Below are 21,212 nucleotides of genomic sequence, written 5' to 3' on the forward strand. Positions count from 1 at the left end.
AACTTAATGTGAGACACAATATTTTAGGAAAAAGTACAGGCTATTTTTGCAACTTAAATGTAAGAATAAACCATATAGTTTTCTTACGTAGACTTGGCATCATTAAAATTAAAAATCTGTCAAAAGACATCATAAAAAGATGAAACTGGAGCTGGGAGTTTGGCCTAATGGTAGAGTGCTTGCCTAGCATACATGAAGCCCAAGATTCGATTTCTCAGTACCACATGCATAGAAAAAAGCCGGAAGTGATGCTGAGGCTCAATTGGGAGAGCTCTAGCTTGGAGAAAGTCCAAAGACAGTGCTCAAGCCCTGAGCTCAACCCCAAGACTGGGGGGGGGAAAAGATGAAACTAAAAGCTACTGAGGAACTGAAGCATATGACCTACAAACTACTAGTATTTAGAATTGGTGTTAGAACACAAAGAAATCCTGCAGTAGACATGTGGCTTGAGTGATAAAGTGCCTGCCTCGCTAGTGCTCCTTTCTTGAGTTAAAACCCCAGTGCCACCAAAAACCTTAAATTAAAAAATACTGTTAAACAAAAACAAAATAAAGAAGCTACACCTATACACCAAATACTTGCTGCATAGTTTAGTGGCAATCCCCTGAAATTCCAGCACTCAGGAGGCTGAGACAGGAAGATCACAACTTTGAAGCCAGTTTAGACTACATAGCCAAAGCCATATCTCAGAAACAAGACATTATTCCTAATATTACCAGGAAACAAAAATGGAGCTAGGCTTTACATAGGGAATTTACAGATGATGAAACAGAATGCATGGGGAAAATAGTGAAAATATGTTGCTATGGCTTATAGTTTATACCCCAATTGTATGCTGGAAGTGTGGCAATAGGGAGATAGTGGAAGGTTTAAGATGTGGTATCTACCCAGGCACATATGGCTCATGCCTGTAATTCTAGCATAACTCAGGAGGTGGAGACCTGGAGCTTCATGTTTCAAAGCCAGTCTGGGCAGTAAAATCTTCAAAGATCCATCTCCAATTAACTACCAAAAAAAAAGCCAGCTTGGATTCCCTAAAAAAATATAAAGAAAGAAAAGAAAAGAAATCCATCACCTTTAAAAGTCATACAGTGAGTTGATTGTGATGATATACTGGGCCTATGATTCCCCTTTTTGCCCCCCCCCCCCCCGCCACACACACACACACACACACACACACACACACACACACACACACACACACACACACGCACAGAGAGAAGACAGGAGGCAGTAGATAGCCCTGGCCAAAAAAGAAAAGAAAAGCTGGCTCACCAGTGGCTCATACCTGTAATCTTAACTACTCCGGAGGCTGAGATATGAGAATCTCCATTTGAAGTCAGCCCAGGAAAGGTCCTGAGACTCATTAGAGTCCAGTTAAATAGCACAAAAGCTGGAAATGAAACTGTGATCCAAATGGTAGTGTACCAGCCATGAGTGAAAAAGCTAGGAGACAATACCCAGGCCCTGACTTCAAACCCTTCCCCCACAAAAAACAAGGGACCCCAGCTTTTGTTTTGAATCAAAAGGAATGAAAATTGAGAAATAAATTATAGTACATATATATTTATTTGTCAGTCATGGCACTTGAATTATGAGCTTTTTTATGTTCAAAGCTAGCACTCTTGTCACTTTGAGCTACAGTTCCACTCCTATTTTCTTTTTTTTTCTTGTCGGTCATGGGACTTGAACTCTGGGCCTGGGTATTGTCCCTGAGCTCTTCAGCTCAAGGCTACCACCCTACCCCTTGAGCTACAGTGCCACTTAACTATTTTCTGGTGGTCAACTGGAGATAAGAATCTCAGACTTCAGTGCCTGGGCTTGCTTTGAACCACAATGCTCAGATTTCAGCCTCCTGAGTAGGTAGGATTACAGGCGTGAGCCACCTTCCCCAGCTCCACTCCTGGTTTTTAAGGTGGTTAATTGGAGATAAGAGTCTCATTCATGATGACACTATGAACTATGAGTCATATGAACTATGACAGCCTGAAAACGGGAGCTGCTTTTCAAATGGGCAAATCTGACCTGGCTGATTGGTCCTGACTGGGGGGCGGGAGAAGCCTTGCTGGCCTCACACCAGCTAGAGCATAACAAGAATTCCAGATTTCTAACTTTTTGCTTCCTGCATCTGAGTCTTACCCTGTTTCCTAGATGAGTTTACCCTTGCCGCACCCTAGGGCCCCTTCTCTGCAGATGGGGAAACAGGCCCAGAAATGGCAGGGCCCTGCCCCTAGTGTGTTTTGAGAACCTGTTCCTGGGTTATGGAAGGAAGCTTACACCAAAAACAGTCCATCCAGAGCCAGTTACCAGTGACTCACACTCATAATACTGGGTCCTCAGGCATCGATCTGGAGGATCCAGTAGGAAAGTCCTCCAGACTCCATCTCCAAAATAACCAATGAAAAGCTGGGCTGAAGGCATACATAGCTCAAGTGGTAGAGTGACAGCTAAGTTTAAGCAAACCAGGTGAGTGTTGGGCCTGATTTCAAGAACTGGTACAAGCAAAGAAAAAATAAGTCTGTCCTAGATTACTTGAGTTAAAAACAAAAAACTACAAAAAATAGTAAAATATAAAAACAAATTAATGTTTTATAGACCCTGGGAAAAAGAATTTTTAGCAAAGTACAAACATTTAAAGCATTCCTTTCTTTAATTTTGTAATTATTTACTGTGGAATAGCTCAGGATGTCAGTTCTAAGTAACAGAATTTATAACTGTGTGTGGAAATGTAACTTGGATTATAAAATTCTTGCTTTAATAAAATTACTTAAACAGAAAAAAAAAGTCTATGCAATGAAACGGATTGGCAATAATGATACTCACCTGGCCCACATCCACCTGCACCTCACCTGAACTCACCTGCATCTCTGCAGGGGATTACCAGGGTCTCACATCTTGCCTGATGTGAGAGGTGTCCATGGGACAGGTGAATCTTGGTGGTTGTCCCTGGCAGAATCCTGGGGACCCCTTTAGCCTATGGTGGGCTCTGCTTGTCTTTGTGACAGCCGCCTTGGATTTCCCTGCTGCCGCCAAGACTTGCTCCAGTCACTAGGGGGCGACAGAGTCCAAACTCTGCAGCAGTTGGCCTTGCTGCACTCTATATCCTCCAAAAGACAAAGGTCAGCACTGTGTGTGTGTGTGCGTGTGTGTATGTGTGTGTGTGTGTGTGTGTGTGTGACAGAGGTCAGCACTGTGTGTGTGTGTGTGTGTGTGTGTGTGTGTGTGTGTGTGTGTGTGTGTGTATGATCTTGTTTTCCCTGCCACTCAGCCTTCAGTCACCCGAGTCCTTGTCATGAACTCTGCCCTCCTCTAGCTGCTGTACCAGGTGACTGTGAGACATGTGCTACAGCTAAAAGTCCCTACCCTGCCTCTTCCTGGCTGTGTGCCTCCTCTTCTTGCTCCATGCAGGAATAGACAGAATCTGGGCAGCCACCTTACATTTGAAGTCAGGGCTCAGATTGGACCCCAAGACCCCGGGATTGTCCTTCAAGTCTCAGCAAGCAGGTGAGTGGTAGGTGGTATTCACAGCAGATGAGGGGACTGAGTGGTTATCTAGCACCTCATCACTTGTGCTAAGCAGCTCCTGCCTCAGTTGCCTCATTTGTTATTGGACTCCTGCTGGCCTGTGGAGAAAGTACTACAGAACGGTGTCCCTGTGGTTCAAGGGTGGTTAAAACGGTGCCTCCCTGCAGCCTTCCCTAACCCTCTTCTTAGTCTGTCTTCTGAGGGGCCTGAGAGTGAAGATCAGGAATTCAGGTCACCCAGGTAGCAGGCCACTCGGGAGGGCAGAGGGCCATCTTTTTACTACTGCAGGCCAGTTCACAGGCCTGGCTGCAGCCTACAGCCATGAGGCTCTTATAGTTTTAGTAGGGACTTCCTTTCTCCCAGCTGCTGTTTGCCTGTCTATAAAATGGGGATATTTTTAACAGACCCACAGCACAGATGCTCCTATGTATACCAGACACATGTGTGACTCATACTCCTGAATGTGCCAGAAGGTCCTTTCTTGATTCCCTCCATTTGTCCTACACAGTTGGACATAGGGATCAGGGCACTGCAGGCTAACTGGACATACTGAGTTGGTGGGAGATGAGGGCACTCAGGGTAAAGCCTGGAGGAGCTATTGTCATTCACTCACTCAAGTTCTGGGTCTCATTTTCAACTTAATGGTTTTTTGTTTGTTTGTTTTAGCAAAGAAAACAAACCCAGCTTCACAACCCACTGAGGTGGTCACCTGACCATGCTTTGATATTTGAGGACTAAACAATGGGGTTGATGGTGGAAGGGAGATTTGAAACTATCTTAATTAGAAGGAAAGAATGTCCTCTTCTTTGTGGTGGGCTGTTCTAAAAATACAGTTGTGCCCACATCTGGAGGGAAGAGTAGGGGCTCAGGGAATGAAGACAATGGTTAAGCCAACAGTCTGTGTGAAGCAGCTGATGCCTGCATTCCTGGGGTTGGAGTTGTCTCCTCTCAGCAGGGTCCCATGAAAGGTGGTGGGCGGGGTGGGGGGGTGTCAGACTAGCCAATCCCTTGTGACTGGGCCACCTGCTGCAGATGTGGAAACTACTGTTTCTACCCCTGGCCATGTCATGCAACTCCTCCCAACACCCCCAGCCTTAGTTTCTGCTGCTTTACAAAGGGAAACATAAAGGCCAACCAAGTTAGTACATATTGATTCTTTTTTAAAAAGTCATTTTAAAGTAGTTGTACAAAGAAGTTGCCATTAAAGCAGTTTATGACTACAATATACCTTGATCAGTGTCACATTTCACATATACTCGTTCTTTTAGCACTTTATCTGCCCTACTGTCCAGGAATGGAAGTTTTAATTTTTTGCCAGTCCTGGGGCTTGAACTCAGGGCCTGGGCACTGTCCTTGCCCAGTAAAAAGATGTGGTCATTTTGCCTTGCCCCAAATGATTGGGTTCAAGTCATCACCATCCTTGGCCTCTTGAATAGCTGGCACTGCAAGGGTGCATCACTGTGCCTGGCAGTCATTTTTTTCCCCCTGTAATAGAAAGAATGAAAATAGCTAGGTTCTTATCACGGCATATGGGCTAGAGTGTGTGTGTGTGTGTGTGTGTGTGTGTGTGTGTGTGTGTGTGTGTGTGTGTAAGGGGGGGGAAGCACCTGGCTGCTGGAGGGGAGGAATCAGCGAGCACAGGCTAGGGTGGGGAGCACACTAGGCCTTTCCTTCTACCTGCCAGAGGCCACTGGTCTATTCTGGGCTGAGCTGAGAGCCAGCCCTGCTTGATGATCAGGCCACGGGCAGTATGTGGGACAAATATACATAGTGTGACACCAGCTCCACACACAACTTAGGATCATCCAGCCAGCCTCCCTGTCCATATGTGCAGTCCTTGGTATGCAAGACCCAAAGCCTGTCTAGTTCTGGTGGGGCGGGGGTGGGGGGTCGGGGGTGACTCCAATCCTTTGACTGACACACCCAGGCAGATAATCCACTTCTCCCAAAACAGCCTGCAGCCAGGAGCCCAGAATAGCTGAGAGAATGGGAGCCCCACTCCTCTAGATCTGGGGGGCAGGGAGAAGGGGCTTTGACATTCCAAAACAAAGCACAGCAAGAAGTGCAAATTACTGGCAATTGCTGAGGATCCATAACTGCAGGACACAGGGTAGGTCAGGTCAGTAGCCCATCTCATCCAATTATAATGTGTCAGCAACACCAGCAGAGAGACAACTCAGGAACTGCCTGGAAGCCCAGGAGTTGCACTAGTTGGTTGGTGACCTTCCCCACTCCTACCTGCACCTCCTCCCCAGCACAAGCAGGGGATGGGTTCCTTCCCCTGTGCCCCATGGAGGGGCTGCATGGTTACAAAGCCAGAAATAGCACTCTATTGTCTTGGTACTCAAAGAAGTTAGTGCAACCTTTGGGCTTCTGCAACTGTAAAGTGACTTTGGGGAAGCCATGAGCAGTCTGGCTCTGGGTCACTGAGCAGCTATTATCTCCTGTACTTCACAGTGCTCTTGTTTTGCATTTGAGCCTTGGCATGCCCTTTCCTCTTCCAGTTCTGCTCCTCAGTGGCCCAGCCTGTGACTCTTTGCCCTTACCCTCTCTGATTATGAAAAGACTGGGACTCTTCAGATGGACTTGTCCAATCTGCCCATGTACAGACTGGAACATTGAGGCACACAGCAGGTTGTCAGCAGCCAAGGCCCACTGTCAGCCCCAAGGCTGAAGATCCATCCTGGAGTTCAGGTCTGTGTTCCAGCATCTTCCTGGTTACCAAGTCCCAGCCTTAACCTTGTCCCACAGTGACACAGGGCCCAGAGCTGCCATGGGAGGTGTGTGGAGGACCACAGAGAAGCAGGAGCTTGGAGGCTGGAGGGAGCTTCCCCAAGGAGGCCATGTTCTTATAATATTCTGAATTTGACTACTTGGGAGGTAGTCTCCCTCCCAAACTGTGTCTTTAGCTGTGACTCTGCCCAAGGGAGGAGGGCTTCCCGTCCCTCAGGAGTCTGCATCACCTGGCCCTCCTGCTTTCACTCCAGCTTCCCAAGTGCTCACAAGTCTGTGGTTTCCATCACCTTGGCCTGTCAGCTTTTCTCAGTGATTTCAACTCAAGGCCTCAAGCTTGTTAAGCTAATGCTCTACCTACTTAAACCACACCTCCATTCAATTTATTTTAGTTATTTTTTCAGGGTCTCACATTTTTACTGAAGGCTCCCTATCTATGTTTCCCAGGAACTGGAGTTATGGAGATAAACCACCATACCTGGCTTGATATATTGAGATGTATGTTGCTAAATTTTTGCCCAGGCTGGGCTCAAGCTGTGATCCTCTAGATCTTTTGACTCTTGAGTAGCTGAGATTACAGGCTTGTCCCACCAGACGTGGCCTTTATAGGCTCCTTTATGCCCAGCAGGTACCCAAACGTCAGAGCTCCTGATCCCAGCCCGGCTGCACAATGCTGCAGCCAAGGTGAAGTCTGCTCTCTTCTGCCCATATGACTGCTTCTACTCTTGTCTTTTTCTTCTTCCAAGGAGTGTGACTTCATACTATGCTTAAAACCCTTCTGTTGCTCCTCCACTGCCTTTAAGATACCCAGTTGACATAGCTCTGCTAGGACCCTCTCTTGTACCACGTGGCACAGCTACTTCTTCCCTTATCTACATGGCCCCCCAAGTTACCCCAGAGCCTTTGCATAAACTATTCCCTATGACCCATTTTCTGCTTTGCTCTTTACCTTTCCCATTCCACCCAGAGACCAGCTCATTCCTGGAAAGTTTAGATTTACTAGCCAGGCTCAGAGGAGCCAGCCTTAGGTATCTCTTTCTGTGGTTCAGGCCCGACATAGCCCACCTGCTTGATTTGTTGGTTTTATATTCTGGCCATTAGCAGCTGCTGCTGTGTAGTTTCCGGATTTAGTGCTAAAAATACTCCATGGGCCAGACAGGAAGGGCCAACAGGGACACAGCTGCTCCTGGGAGGGGCTGGCTTGAGCTTTGGTGAAGGCACACCCAGCACAGAAGGGATTTTGTGTGTTGGGAGGTACGGGCTCCATGCTCTCAGCCCTTAGGAAAGACTCCTTGATGGACAGATGAGTGCTCAGGGTCAGCAAAAGGCATCCTGGGTTGTCAAGAGCTGCCACCCACCTCATACACACACACACACATTTCTCATTCTTCACTTTACATTCTTCATTCTTCATGGACAGCCTTTGGGTAAAAATAAATCAAGTGCTCAAGGTCCTAATGTAAGGGAAGGGAGCTCTAGTCTCTTTGGAGGTGATCAGAGAGGGCTTTCTGCAGTAGGGAGTATTTCTACTACCTACTTGTACTCTTTAAACAGAATATCTAGGCTAGCTATGGTATCATACACTGGTAGTCCCAGCAACTCAAGAGGCTGAGACTGGAGAATCATCTGGACCTAGAAGGTTTGTTGCTCTTGTTGATGGTAGTGGTCATGGGTCTTGAACTTAAGGCCTGGGCACTGTCCTTCAGTTTTATTGCTCAAGACAAGAGCTCTACTATTTGAGGCACAGTTCCACTTATGGCTTGGGGGTGGTTTATTGGATATAAAGATCTCAGAAACTTTGCTGTCTGGACTGGCTTTGAACTGTGATCTTCATATCTTGGCTTCCTGAATAGCTAGGATTATAGGCATGAGCCACCAGTGCCCAGCTGAACCTAGAAGTTTGAGGTTAGCCTAAGCAACATAGTACTAAAAGGCTGGGAGTCAGGGCATGCTGAGGGGGCCTCTTTGCATGGCCTTAGTTTTTTCAGCAAAGCAGGGTAAGATCACGTTCTAGGCAGGCTAGATGAGGCAGACCCCACCAGGGCAGCAACCCAGAATACCACAAGGACCTGCCACAGGGAGGATGGCAGAGTGGTGGGCAAGCAGGCCCTGACTATGAGCACTGAGAGAGCCAGAACAGGTGATATAGACTCCTCTGGAGGGTCTTCACGTCTGGAAACTATGGCCTTTCTTGCTTGTAGCTGCAGGGCCAGGAAAGTGGCATGAGGAACCAAGCTCATTGCCAAAAGATCCCAGGCCCTTCTCCTGCCTGCAGTCCTCAGAACCGGTGTGCCACCCAGATGAGAGCACACAGCGCTGCCTGCAGCTCTAAGCTCCTGTCTCCTAAACATGGAAGTGCCCAGAGCTTCTCACACAAATAACTCTCAGGTGGACCTGGTATCTTCAGAGTGGCCCATCCTGCCTCTGAGACAGAACAGGACTAGGGATGGAGGTCTGTGCCAGGCCCCACTCTCCCTTCCACTCAGCCTTAGTTTGCCCATCTAATGTTATCCTGGAATGGAGCATCTGGAGGAGATCCCAGCAGTGGCTCCCTCAGAGGTCTTGCCTGGCTTTCCTCCAGACAGACCAGCCATGCCCCTCCAACCCCCACAGCTGTGGGCTCCCAGCCTCCCAGGAATGTGCTTCTCAGTCCCTCAATCCAGGCGCCTGCCTTATCAGAGCCCCCAATCACAGAGGAGACAGACAGCCCAGCAGACAATGACAACCCCTCCTGTTAGCCTCCGTCTGACCCAGAGTGGAGGATAGCCAGTGTCTCACTAAGTGCTTGCCCAAGGAATACCTCCCCTTCCCAACTCACGTGAAACCTGACCTCGCACCCTCCACAGGCTCCTGCCCACACCCACCCTGGCGTCAGAGGTTCCCCTCCCCGCCCCCGCACCCACCCCTGTACACTGCTACTGCCCTGGAGGGAGCTGCCCTGTCTGGCCTGCGTAGAACATGACCTTGGCCTGCTTTCCTGTAAAAACCAAGTCCATCCAAGGAGGCCCCCTCAGCCTGCTCCTATCTCCCGGCCTCCTAGCAGTTTGTTGTACCAGAGGCACTTCACAGATATCCTACACAAATGCCCGTTTCCTTTTGTGCTCTCAGGCTCTGCAGAAAAGGTGCTTCTCAATGCATTCACATCAAGTACTAGTCTTCAGGGATCTCTTCCCAGAATCCTTTGGGACCCTCTTGCTCTTGGCATCTACCTGAGAATCTTCTCAAGCAATTTTCTCTTATCAGTGAGCTTCAGTTTCCTCAGCGGACCTCAGTAAATCTGTCATCTTCTATGTAATATCCCAGTCACTTTCGGGGGACTTGACCCCCCCCCTAGTAATAGAGTCACCAGCACTCAGTGAACTGAGCCAGGAGTCAGTTTAATAGCAGTGCAGCAGCTACTCCCCACCTTCAGACTGATAGAGAGCAGCCCCAATCTTCAGTGGGGCTGAGCTTTTAAAGGTAAACGCCATGTGCAGGTGGCAGTCACCGGATGATGTCACTTTACGACGCCCACAATCAACAATCATAAGGATGAAACCACATGCAGGTGGTCATAACCACTTGCAGGTGGTCTAGCAGGTTAAGCATTTTTACACAAACAATTTGGCAGCTAAGTGTGCCAGGTTATTACATTCTACATTGCTGTCCATGGCTTAACAGGGAAGCTTCCCTCTCTCCAGCTCACCATGATCTTGGTCACCAAAGATCTTGGCTAGCTGCATTCCATAGTCCTTCCCAGACCAGTCTCTCTGTGCTTCTCACTGCCTTGCACTTTCCCAAAGGCCTCTCTGGGCTTAGTCCCTGGGCCTTCTCTCTCTTCCCAGCTCTCTGGTTGGGCTTTCTTTCCCTCTCTGAAAATCAGGCTGCATCTTCCCTTGTTGTACAGACTCTGGCTACATGTGCTATTGGGTCTCCTGGAGACTTTCAGCAACAGGAAGATCATTGGCACCCACCTTTCTTCCAATGCTCAGATTTTTCCAAGTGGATGTCACATCAATGCTTCAAAATGAATGAGGCCAAGCTGGCTCGCATCTGTAATGCTAGCTACTCAAGAGGCTGAGATCTGAGGATTAAGATATGAAGTCACCTTGGACAGGCAAATCCAAGAGATTTTTATCTCTAACAGCAAAGAGCTGGAAGTGGAGATGTGGCTAAAGCAGTAGAGCAGCAGTCTTAAGCAAAAACGCCAGGCAAGAGCTAGAGGTCCTGAGTTCAAGCCCCAGTAGCAACACACACACACACACACACACACACACACACACACACACGCACATCAGGGAGGCCAGATTAAAACTTCCCTATCAATCAATCTTTATCTCCCAGTGCTAACCACTTTCCATGGACTCTGGCTCAGAACTTGGTCACCCATGACGTCTCAAGGACATGTTCAGTGCTCCCTCTACTCCTACCCTAGTAGCTGCACTCTGCTCACCAATTTCTCTGGTAGTCTATTGACTTCAGAACAGATGAATTACATCATGTAATACAATATACATAAGGCATACAGTTTGATAGCTTTAAGTACATTTTAAGTTGCATTTTTGTGCAACCATCACTAACATCCATTTTAAGGTTTCCTTTCCCACACAAACACTGCCCACCCAACTTTTCCCTTTCATATAAATAGAATCATAGTATTTTTCTTTTTTGTTTTAGTGTTGGTCCTGGGGCTTGAGCGTTTGTGTTCAAGGCTAGCGCTCTACCATTTGAGTAAAGCTCCACTTCCAGATTTTTTTGGTGCTTAATTGGAAATAAGAGTGTCATGGGCTTTCCTACCTGGGCTGGCTTCAAACCATGATCCTCAGATCTCAGCCTTCCAACTAGATAAGATTACAGACATGAGCCACCAGCTCTCAGCTATATGTGTGTTTTTGTGCCTAATTTCACTTCGCATAATGTCTGTCTTTAAAGTTCATCCATGCTGGACCATGTGTCAGAATTTCATTCCTTCAGCGCTGTATGGATATACCACGTCTTGACATTCATCTGCCCAAGGATTTACTTGGACTGCTTCCACCTTTCGTCTGTTGTTATACTGCTATGAGCATAGGCGTATGTCACTGCTTTCCTTCTGGATTTATACTCAGAAGAACTGTTGGGACATATGATGCATATTATATATCATATATCACGTGTATTGCAGGTACTTGGGTTTGAAAGAGCCTCACCCACTCCCTATGTCCTGGTCAGGAAGCTGCTCTTCCGCTTGAGCTACCCCGCCAGCCCTGGCAGGGCAGTTTTACTAAGGCCCACCTGCAGTACAGAGCGTCGGACCTGCCCTGCAGAGCCCGAGCCCCGCCCAGCCCTTTTCCGGCCACCGGCACTAGACTCCGGGTTTTGCTCGGCAGCCGGCGGTGATCCTAGCCCCGCCCCCGGAGTGGTTGCGTGGGTCTTTGCGATTGGCCTTTCTCTAGAATGCAGGAAGCGACCATTGCTCATTGGCCACTCGTTCCCCGCGCTGCCGCCACAGCCACAACAATCGCCACGTGCTTCACCGTGGGGCTGGTCCATTGGCTAGGCGGGACGGCCGGCCCGCCCCCACCCCGCCGCTTCCTCCTTCTCTTTTCCTCTTTCTATTGGCCTGCTGGAAGCAAAGCCCCGCCCTCCAGCCAGAGGCTCGGCAGCTCTGACGCCTTCTGGCCGGAATTGAAAGCAAGGCGGGGTTTAGAGGAGGGCTTCAGAGAGCGTGCTGGAATAGGTGCAATGGCGTGGCAGGGGATGGCAGCTGAATTTCTGCAGGTGCCAGCGGTGACCCGTGCCTACACCATGGCCTGTGTCCTCACGACGGCCGCCGTGGTGAGCGGGGGTGGGACGTTGGGGAAGGGGGCGTCGTGTCGCTGTGGTTACAACCTGGGCGGGGAATGAGGGGGATTAAGGACGGTTGCCAGGGTCACAGCCTGGATCCAGGAAACAGCCCCTGCTGCGTCCCACAGCAGCTGGAGATCCTCAGCCCCTTCCAGTTATATTTCAACCCGCATCTCGTGTTCCGGAAGTTCCAGGTGAGACGTGTCCCACCCCTGACACCTGTTGGTTAGTCCTCATCAGCTCCTCTTCTGACTCCCACCCACCGCACCTTTGCAGGTCTGGAGGCTCATTACCAACTTCCTCTTCTTTGGACCCTTGGGATTCAGTTTCTTCTTCAATATGCTCTTCGTGTATCCTGAGCTTCAAGGGGGGTTAGGGGGGTGAGGAGAGAGAGAGAGACAGAGAGACAGAGACAGACAGACAGAGACCGGGCAGGAGCATTCAGGCCAGGTTGAGGCCCAACTGGGCTGGCACTTCCTATACCACTACTGCAGGTTCCGTTACTGTCGCATGCTGGAGGAGGGGTCTTTCCGTGGCCGCACAGCTGACTTCGTCTTCATGTTTCTCTTTGGGGGTGTCCTTATGACTGTATCCTTCTCACAGCCTAATAACCTCAAACCAGGGCATCTCTGGATCTGACCTGCATTCAAGCCGGGCCTGACGAAAGAGCTCAGGCCTGGGGGGTATAGACTGTTCACTCTAGTTCAGGACAGTACCGAGCAGCCAGCCATGTGTGCTCAGCTAGATCTTCAGTGCAAATACAACAGGCTGATGAACATGACCAGGTGAGGTACCTGGGTCACTGACCCCTAAATACACATATTGCAGAGAACCAGGGGCATGTTTAGGAAATGACTGGAGCATGGAATGAGGAAGACAGGTATACAGGGTAGATTGGGAACCTGAAGGCCAGGGAGAAGTAGAGGGCTCACCTTGGTGGACAATAGACAAGAGCTACAAGGGCAAAGCAACCAGAAGGATTCCTGGGGCTTAGGAAGTCAGACGCCCTGGATGGGGCTATAAACTGCACCATGGGGCACCTTGACTTGGGTCCAGCTGTTGGGACTCCTGGGCAGCTTGTTTTTCCTAGGCCAAGCCCTGATGGCCATGCTGGTGTATGTGTGGAGCCGACGCAGCCCTCAAGTGAGGGTCAACTTCTTTGGCCTCCTCACCATCCAGGCGCCATTCCTGCCCTGGGCAATCATGGGCATCTCACTGCTGCTAGGCAACTCAATACTGGTGGACCTGCTTGGTAAGCCTTCCTTGTTCCTCCCACCTACCCATGGCCAGCCCCTCTTCCTAGCATAAGCTGCTGGTTCCCGCTGAGCTGGATCTGTCATCCACCCCCACATCCCCTTCCAGCCAAACAAGCTTATTACTACACATCCCCAAGCCCACTGGCCCTTAAGATTTATCCCTTCAGGGTCCTACTGGGGTGGCTCAGTGTGTTTCGTGATCCCTGCTCCCTCGATGCTCAAAAACCCTCCCCTTCCCAGTTTCTGCTCGCCCCTGCACTCTTTTAATTGTGACCTTCAGGGCAGTTCCACTCTGGCAGTCTATGCAAGTCACTGGGTATGCATGTGTGGGGCCTGGGATGCCTCTGGTCATGGAGGGTAGCCCCTGGCTGTCTCTGGCTCTCACAGGGATTGCTGTGGGTCACATCTACTACTTCCTGGAAGATGTCTTCCCCAACCAGCCAGGAGGCAAGAAGCTGTTGCTGACCCCCCACTTCCTGTGAGTACTGAAAAGATGATAGGTTCCCTCCTCTCTTGGGTGGTTCCTCACCCCTTAGGGGTCCTGTGCTGGCCTCAGCTCAGTGTGAGCCCTGCCCACAGAAAGCTGCTCCTGGATGCTCCTGAGGAGGACCCCAACTACCTGCCCCTTCCCGAGGAGCAACCAGGACCCCATTTGCCACCCCCACAGCAGTGAGCACACCCATGCTGGCCTAAGGTTTCTGCCAGACCTCTCTTCTACCCCTTCCCCTCACCTGCAGCAGAACACTCCATGGAGGGAGGCTGAATCCATGTAAAGGCCTATACAACTGAATAAACAGTTACCGGAAGCTTCTGGGCCCAAGGCAGTAGTTCCCCGATCTGTGCCTGCCACATCTCCCATGCCTACCATTTGCCTTACTGTAAGTGGTAGGACAGGGTGTGTTCAGAGGAGACTAAGACTCTGCCACAGATGTTCAGCAAGCTCTGAGCTCACTAGATGGACTTAATTTGCTCATCACCACCCTGCCAGTGCCTTGATAGAGCCCTGAGCCCCAATCCCCCTATCAATGAGGGGGTTGGCTAAACCTTAGTGACTGGAGCCAGGAGCAGCCCACTCAACAGGTGCCCTGATATAGTGCTCTCTTCTTATCAATAGCCTCAAAAAGTGGATCATTAGCTCACTTTCCAGTTGGTAAGCTGGAAGGCCCATGGGGGCAGGAGGGCCAGGTCAGGATCTTCTGCCTTTGCTGAGACTAGAATCTCAACAAGTTGCCCTGTGCCTGGCCAAGGCAGAGACCTCTGGAAGTTTTGTCTCTTCCTTTTAGCTGAGCCTCTCTGTGAGCCTTCTCCAGTCCCACAGCTCTGTGTAGGCATCAGAATGGGCTAGCTTTCCTTAAGGGGCCAGGCCTACACTACTATAGCTGGGTGCTCAATGCTTAGAAGCTTAGGGATTTCCCTTAGTAACCAATGTTATTTTCATGGTTTAAAAAAGAAAATAGTTTGCTGTATGAGTCTGGCCTCTTTTTGTAGTGAAACCTGAAAGAACAGCAGGACTGTTATTGTGTGGGCTGGTGGTACTTAAAGGGCTAGAAGAAAGCAGGTTCTGGGAAGGAAACGTCCCAGTACGTAGCCCCTCCCAGGCAGGCGAGCCTTCCTGTCACAGAGGGTTAAGAGTGGGCAGGATTTCTTCCATCCCACCAGTGGTGACAGCCTCACTGCCATGTGCACCTCACAGACCACGACACTTTGGCAATGGGCCCCTTTATTTCCAAGGCTAGTTGGGCATGGAATCTTCCCCTTTGTTTAAGATCTACCAGTAAAGCTTGGCTTGTCTCCTTGCTATGGGCTGCTGGTGAGGGGCCAACTGCAAACTCACTCCCTATGCTGTAGTCCCCAGCCTGAGGGACAAGCTGTTTATATCCTGTCAACCTAGAGCCCCAGTTCTTACTGAAATCCACCTCTGCCCACATGGTTCGGACTGGAAGTTAGGTTTTACAGAGCACCCACCACACCTGCTGGGAGGGGTGTGGGGGAGCATCTTGTGACTGTCAGCACTGCCTTGGTCCCAGACCACTGTCCTCAGTAAGCAGTACAGTTGTATACCTAGCTGACCAAACTAGGCTTGGTGAAGAGACCCATGCATGCCACCTTCTTAGAGCCCAAATCCATTCTTTAGAGTGGGCACACTCCCCATTACAGATCAGGGCCAAGAAGCACAGGCTGGGAAGAGTAGGAGACTGCCACCTCTATCCACACTGCCAACACCTACAAGCCAGCAATGGACTGGGTATGGCATTCCTGTATTCCTGATAACAGGTCCAGGAGGAAGAAAGGGATCAGCTGATTCTGGTTTTGTAAGAAGCTGGAGCAAGGACACAGAGATCCCTTAGCCAGCATCCAAGCTAGTGCTGTGCAGGCATGTCTACATAAGACTGGGCCCTCTGCAAAGGACTCTAGAGTAGCAAGGCCCCTGGTTGATGGCAGCCCATCTGGGTACAGAGCAGCAGGCCATCTAGGGACAGAGAAGAGCCTACTGTTCCTCCCTAAGATCAAGCAAAGGGACAGGGCTGGGCTGTCACTGAAAGATAGGTAGGTGCCTGCCCTGAGCCTCAGACCTACATTTTTCCTCTCTGCAAGTACTTGCTGAGCATGGGTGGTCATTGGGAAGCCAGAAGGCCCAAGGAAGGACAATGACTGGGTTCTACCCCAGGGGCTATGCAAGGTGCTGAGGTAGCTGAGAGGGGGAACTTCTTAGCTTTTACCCATTCACCTGGGAATTTGAGGCAGAGGGGTGAGGCGTGGTATGACACTGCCCCCACCCAATCTAGCTCAGGACCTGCTCCTGGCTCATTTTATGTGTGCCAGTTCTAGGCTTGAACTCAGGGTCTGGGCACTGTCCCCTAGCATTTTGGCTCAAGACTAGTGCTCTACTACTGAGGCTCCACTTTTGGCTTTTTTCTTTTCATAGATAATTGAAGATGGGAGTCTCAGGAACTTTGCTGCTTAGACTTGTTTTTAACTGTGAGTCGCAGCTCAGCTTCCTGAGTTACAAGGATTATAGGCATGAGCCACCAGTGCCCAGTGTCATTTTTATGTCACCACATTGAAGAAATTAAACATAACCTGTTGCTTTTTATTTAAAAAGTGTAGCTAGCCCTGCCTGGGGCTTCTATACAAAAACAAAACAACCCAAAAAAAAGAGGCTTCTTTTTTGACTTGAGACAGTTTGGGTTGGTGGAGACAGGCCTGGGGCTCAGCAAATGGAATGTGTGCCAAGGAAGGATAATCTGGAGGCCCCCACCAATTCCCCCAAACCCACCCTGTTCCTCAGGCTGCCCCTTGCTTTGCTCCTTGCCAGAAGTTGAAGGAAAGCCGGTCCAGTCTTCTGAGATGCTCCGTGGGAGCTGAGCTTAGATAAGCTGGTCACCATGCTGGGGCAGTGTTGGCAAGACGCCTCATCCGCCTGGAAGATGGGAGCAGACTGTCAGCTGGGGCCAGTCCCAGCACAGGGCAGCCCCCCATCCCATAGGGCTCTCTAGAGTAACCAGGTCTGTGGCAGGTCTGACACTAGAAGGGACAAACTCTGCCTATTTCTTGGCCTTGCTAGTCTGTTCTGCAGGTCCTTCCCATCTCTACAGGAACTTTCCCCCTGTCTTGATTGTGGTGGAGAAGCCTGACCACCTAGGAGCTGCCTCTGGCAACAGAGGCTCTTACCAGAGACTACAGGTCACTGGGAAAGGGAAATGGCTCTGGTCCTATTTGGGAAAATAGGTGCCCAAGGGCAGAGCCAGGGCACAGGGGTAGGTACCTAGTATTCCTGTCCTGGTCTCGGATCTTCTTTTCCATTTCAGCATCTGTCAGGGTCTCCAGCAGTGGGCACCACTGGTCTGCATCACCTGTGTTCCGAATGGCAATTTCCACTGTGGGCAAAGGGTTCTCACTAGGGAGGGGAGGAGAGGCAGTTAAGAGGAGCAAGACAGCAGGTGCAAAATCCCCAGAAACCATGGTTCCTCCTATTGTTCCCCAGTAGATGGCTCAGGCACAGTGAGATGACTCAGGTCTTTCCTCACTTCCTCTTTGCCTCCATTCCATGAGGGCCAACATGGCCACAGCCAATTCTCATGCTCTAGCTCCCCACAGCAGCTCTGCTGACAAAGTAGCTGGGGAATGCGCCTATCATTGGACTCCAGGGAGCTGGCCCAGCCGTGACAGTGCTGCCCTGTGACACTGAGGCCTCCCTTCTAACCCAGTTCTCAACAGGTCTTTTGTCTGCCATGGCTAGTCTATCTTGGAGACTGGGGAGAGGCCACTGTGGCGATGACTCCCTTGATAGACCATGGCTGTCCCGCTATCCAGAGCCAGAACTGAGGAGGAACCTCGTTTGGGATGGGGGATAGGAGGAGGATCTGCCACTAAGGCCACAATGCTGCTTACTGATGGCCTTGGGCTGGGATGCTCCAGAATGTTCCATGAACCTGCCTCATAGCCAGTATCATGGGGCCCATACCAAGCCTCACAGAAGTTAGTCTGTTTGCTCAGAGACAGAAAGCTGGCTGGCTATTAAACCAGATGGCCCTGGAAACTATCCCAGGATCATATTCCACACTATGGAATCTGCCCCGAGGGACCATGTGTACCCTGCTCTGGATAAGTGGGCACACAGTGAGAATAGGTCAGCATGGACCAAGGCCACGGGCACAGGGGTGGCATGAAGGAGTGCTGGGAGGTGAAGGGTACGGCTGAGCCAACACTTTCTGGACCTTGGTTTACACATTTGCAACAAGAAGGAGGAACCTTGTATGTTAGACCAAACCTCGAAGCTGGCAGGAAGTCTCCAAGCAAAGTCCTAATGATCAAGCTCCCCTCCTTCATTGTCACCACTCTGGCCCTTTCCTGGTCTCTAGCTGGGTGGCTTCCCTTTATCTCTTGAGACTCAGTCCCCAAGAAGTTACTCTGCCCTACTATAGTCCTACAGGCATCTACCCATTCCAAAGGAGAGTGAGGGGAGAAGCCGGGGTGGGGGGCAATGCCAGGCGGTGAAGACAGGATAAAAGAGGACAGGTTCCTGATTAGACTGCTTACAGTTTTTGTCTGGAAAATGTGGGCAATATTTACTGTTGGAGGACTATTAGTACACACTGACGGGGCTTTATTGGGGCCATGCACCTTTCCCTAAAGCCTCCCACAAGGCTGGACTGCTGAGTGGCAGAGAAACATGTCCTCAGGTCTGACCCCATTCTACACTGGTCAGTATATAATCTACATTGGCAGCTGAAGACCTGTCCTGGCCCAGGAGTTTTGGGCAAGGAGCAGCTCTCCTTGACTTGGGGTCCTGGGGACCTTCAGTTACATCCCAAACTAGACCTGCTCTGTGTTCCCTGGCTTGATCCATCTGATGAAGCTTGGCTCATTGCATATATACCCACAAGCTGTTGAGGCCTGGAAGCCCAAGCTTGTGTTGGTGACTCACAGCCAGGGTCTGGGCAGCCCCTTCTCCCCACCACGGTCCCCAGGGGCCAATCCCTCCTCAGCAGCTTGCTTTGGCAATCCAGGAACAGCCCAGCCACAACTCCCAAACATCATTCCTCACTTCCAGGCTGCCTTTCCTCAGGAGGGCAGATGTTAAAGGCGCCAAACCCACGCCAAGGGAAGCAAAACATGTTTTCCTCTGAATTTAAACAAGAGCTGGCGAGCAGGCCCTGAGGCTCCTTTGTTTACCTCCCCTTGACTCTGGGAAGATTCCACTCCAGTTGGCTTGTTCTAAAAAAAGAACTGCTTTAGCCAACCATGTAAGGATGGGCCTGGGGCCAGTACTAGCCTGCCTTAGAGGTTTGGGGGTATGGGGAGGGAGACACGATATGCAGGCAGACATGCTGCCCTGAGTTACAATAAATCTGGAGACCAGTCTACTCCCACACCACCACGGAGATTGATTTGCGGGCTTGAGGCAGGGCCAGGGACCTTAGATATTCCTACTACCACAAGGGGAGATGGACACTCAGGCAGGAGGGATGTCTCTGGTGATTGCTGGAGCTAGGATTGGTGGTTATAGAGTGTCTTCACTTTCAAGGCCTCACCTATCATAACAGGCAAGTTGAGAAGCATCATCCATTCTATATGACAGAACAGAGACCTGGGGGCTCAACAACCTGCCCCTGACAATCAGGAACAGGCAGCTAAGTTCTACATCTTCATGGCTGTAACATCTCCCAGGACAAACTGATTTTTGAAAAGTGTAAAATCATTCAGTGAAGAATGGCAACAATCTTTCCACTGTGGTATCAGAACAACATGACTCTGGATTAGGCAATTAGATAGGACACCCAAAGTACTAGCAACAAATTCAAAACTAGATGGATTAAATCAAGATAACTTCTGTGCTGTAAAGAATACTATCAAAGTGAAAAGACAACACACAGAATAGCAAAACATATTTACAAATCAAACCTACTAGGAGGGTTGAGTCTAGATATGTAAAGAACTTTGTTTTTTAGGTCTGAGACCAGGACTTGAACTTGTACCTGATGCTTTTGCTCACTGGCTAGCACTCTACCAACCAAGCCATACCTCAAACCTCAAGGGTAGGTTCTCTTCTTCCTCCCTCCCTCCTCCTGAAGTCTTTCAACTAACTCAGTTATAAGATAATTCAATTAAACAGGCATGGGACTTAACCCATTTGTCCAAAAATACACAGAAAAAGATGCTCAGTCATCAGGAAAACAGAACTCCAAGCTACAATTACTTTGCTAGGATTCTAGACTACAACTGAAAGAACCTGCTAAGAGCAGGTGTGGTATACATGCCTTTATTCCCATCACATGGAAAGCTGAGATGGGAGGACTGAGAGTTCCAAGCCAGGAAGTAAAACTGGTTTAAATGGTAGAGCACTAACACTGGGCAAAAAAAGCTCAGGAACAGAACCCATGCCCTGAGTTCAAGCCCCAGGACCAGCACAAAAAAGTGTTAAGGGGGTGGGAGGCATGGCTCAGTTGGTGGAGTGCCTGTCAATGAACAGTAATGTCAGGTACCAAGTTTGAGTCTTTGTCTTAGACCTGAACAAACAAAAAAAGTATTCTAGGTCAATTTGAGTTAGATAGCAAGACTTTTTCAGAAAAAAGGAAAGGAAAAGAAGTCAAAAAAATAGCAAGTATTGGGCCAGGAGTTTGGCCTAGTGGTTAAAGTGCTTGCCTAGCATTCATGAAGACCCGGGCTCAATTCCTTTGTACCACATACATAGAAAAAAGCCAGAAGTGGTGCTGTGGCTCAAGTGGTAGAGCTCAAGCCTTGAGAAAGTCCAAGGACAGTGCTCAGGCCCTGAGCTCAAGCCCAGGACTGGCAAAAAAAAAAAAAAAAAGCAAGTATTTTTCACATGGCTGGTAGGAAATAGTGGAACCACTTTGAAAAATAAGCTGACTACTCTTCTAAACAGACATTATGATCTGGCAGTTCTATATACACACACACATACCCAAGAGAACTGAAAACAGGTGTTCAAAAAAAAACCTTGAGAAACAAATGCTCTTAGGTTTATTCACAAGGAATAGCCAAAAAGTAGAAACAGTCCAAAAGCCAATTTACTGATGAATAAATAAAAGTGTTTTATCCATGTAACAGAATGCTACTTATCCCTAGAAAGAATGTGGTTCTGATCTCTGCTACAACGTGTATGACCCCTGAAAACATGCTAGGAAGTTAGTCATAAAGGCTGTGGAGTATATGACTTCATTTTAGATTATGTGTTCAGAATTGGTAATTCTGCTGGTGGAAAGGTACACCAGGGTTGGGAGACTTGTGGGAAAGAGGGGTGACGCTAAGGGGTGTGGAATATGACTACAAGTGTTACACAGCTCTGTGAATATACTAACCACTAGTGACTTGGGCACTTTAAATGAAGCAGGGGTGGCTGGTGACGTGGCTCGACAGCTGAGTACTTGC

At 49.4% G+C, this 21,212-nt stretch overlaps 2 protein-coding genes across 4 annotated transcripts in view; one reads left to right on the plus strand and one right to left on the minus strand.

Annotated features, from left to right (window-relative positions):
• The first annotated feature begins 11,832 nt into the window (after positions 1 to 11,832).
• On the plus strand, positions 11,833 to 14,134 carry Derl3 (derlin 3). 2 transcript variants are annotated; one of them, XM_090320219.1, is made up of 7 exons: positions 11,833 to 12,054; positions 12,195 to 12,257; positions 12,340 to 12,413; positions 12,558 to 12,651; positions 13,120 to 13,315; positions 13,707 to 13,797; positions 13,899 to 14,134. In XM_090320219.1, exons 1-7 carry the CDS (start codon positions 11,962 to 11,964, stop codon positions 13,990 to 13,992), a joined length of 705 nt encoding a protein of 234 aa, XP_090176345.1. In that variant the 5' UTR covers positions 11,833 to 11,961; the 3' UTR covers positions 13,993 to 14,134. The 2 variants fall into 2 exon arrangements, with proteins under 2 accessions (XP_090176345.1, XP_090176344.1); XM_090320218.1 differs by having other exon boundaries at positions 11,835 to 12,054; positions 12,192 to 12,257.
• Positions 14,135 to 16,385: 2,251 nt separating this feature from the next.
• Smarcb1 (SWI/SNF related BAF chromatin remodeling complex subunit B1) overlaps positions 16,386 to 21,212 on the minus strand; it is a 37,779-nt gene continuing 32,952 nt past the window's right edge. For both annotated transcript variants that reach the window (XM_090320705.1, XM_090320704.1), the window contains exons 8-9: positions 17,086 to 17,217; positions 16,386 to 16,740 (exon numbers count right to left, since the gene is read on the minus strand). In XM_090320705.1, the coding sequence (XP_090176831.1) occupies positions 16,701 to 16,740; positions 17,086 to 17,217 (172 nt within the window). In that variant the 3' untranslated portion in view covers positions 16,386 to 16,700. The remainder of the gene's footprint in view (positions 16,741 to 17,085; positions 17,218 to 21,212) is intronic.

Source organism: Megascapheus bottae, chromosome 28 (assembly GCF_031878675.1).
Source record: "Megascapheus bottae isolate mThoBot1 chromosome 28, mThoBot2.hap1, whole genome shotgun sequence".
Taxonomy (NCBI): Eukaryota; Metazoa; Chordata; class Mammalia; order Rodentia; family Geomyidae; genus Megascapheus; species Megascapheus bottae.

Bases quoted from the DNA above. Each gene is read 5' to 3' on its own strand.
- Derl3 (XM_090320218.1), top strand. From the start codon at position 11,962: ATGGCGTGGCAGGGGATGGCAGCTGAATTTCTGCAGGTGCCAGCGGTG. The intron at 12,258-12,339 runs GTGAGACGTGTC...GCACCTTTGCAG, and splicing joins TCGTGTTCCGGAAGTTCCAG to GTCTGGAGGCTCATTACCAA. The intron at 13,798-13,898 runs GTGAGTACTGAA...CCCTGCCCACAG, and splicing joins TTGCTGACCCCCCACTTCCT to AAAGCTGCTCCTGGATGCTC.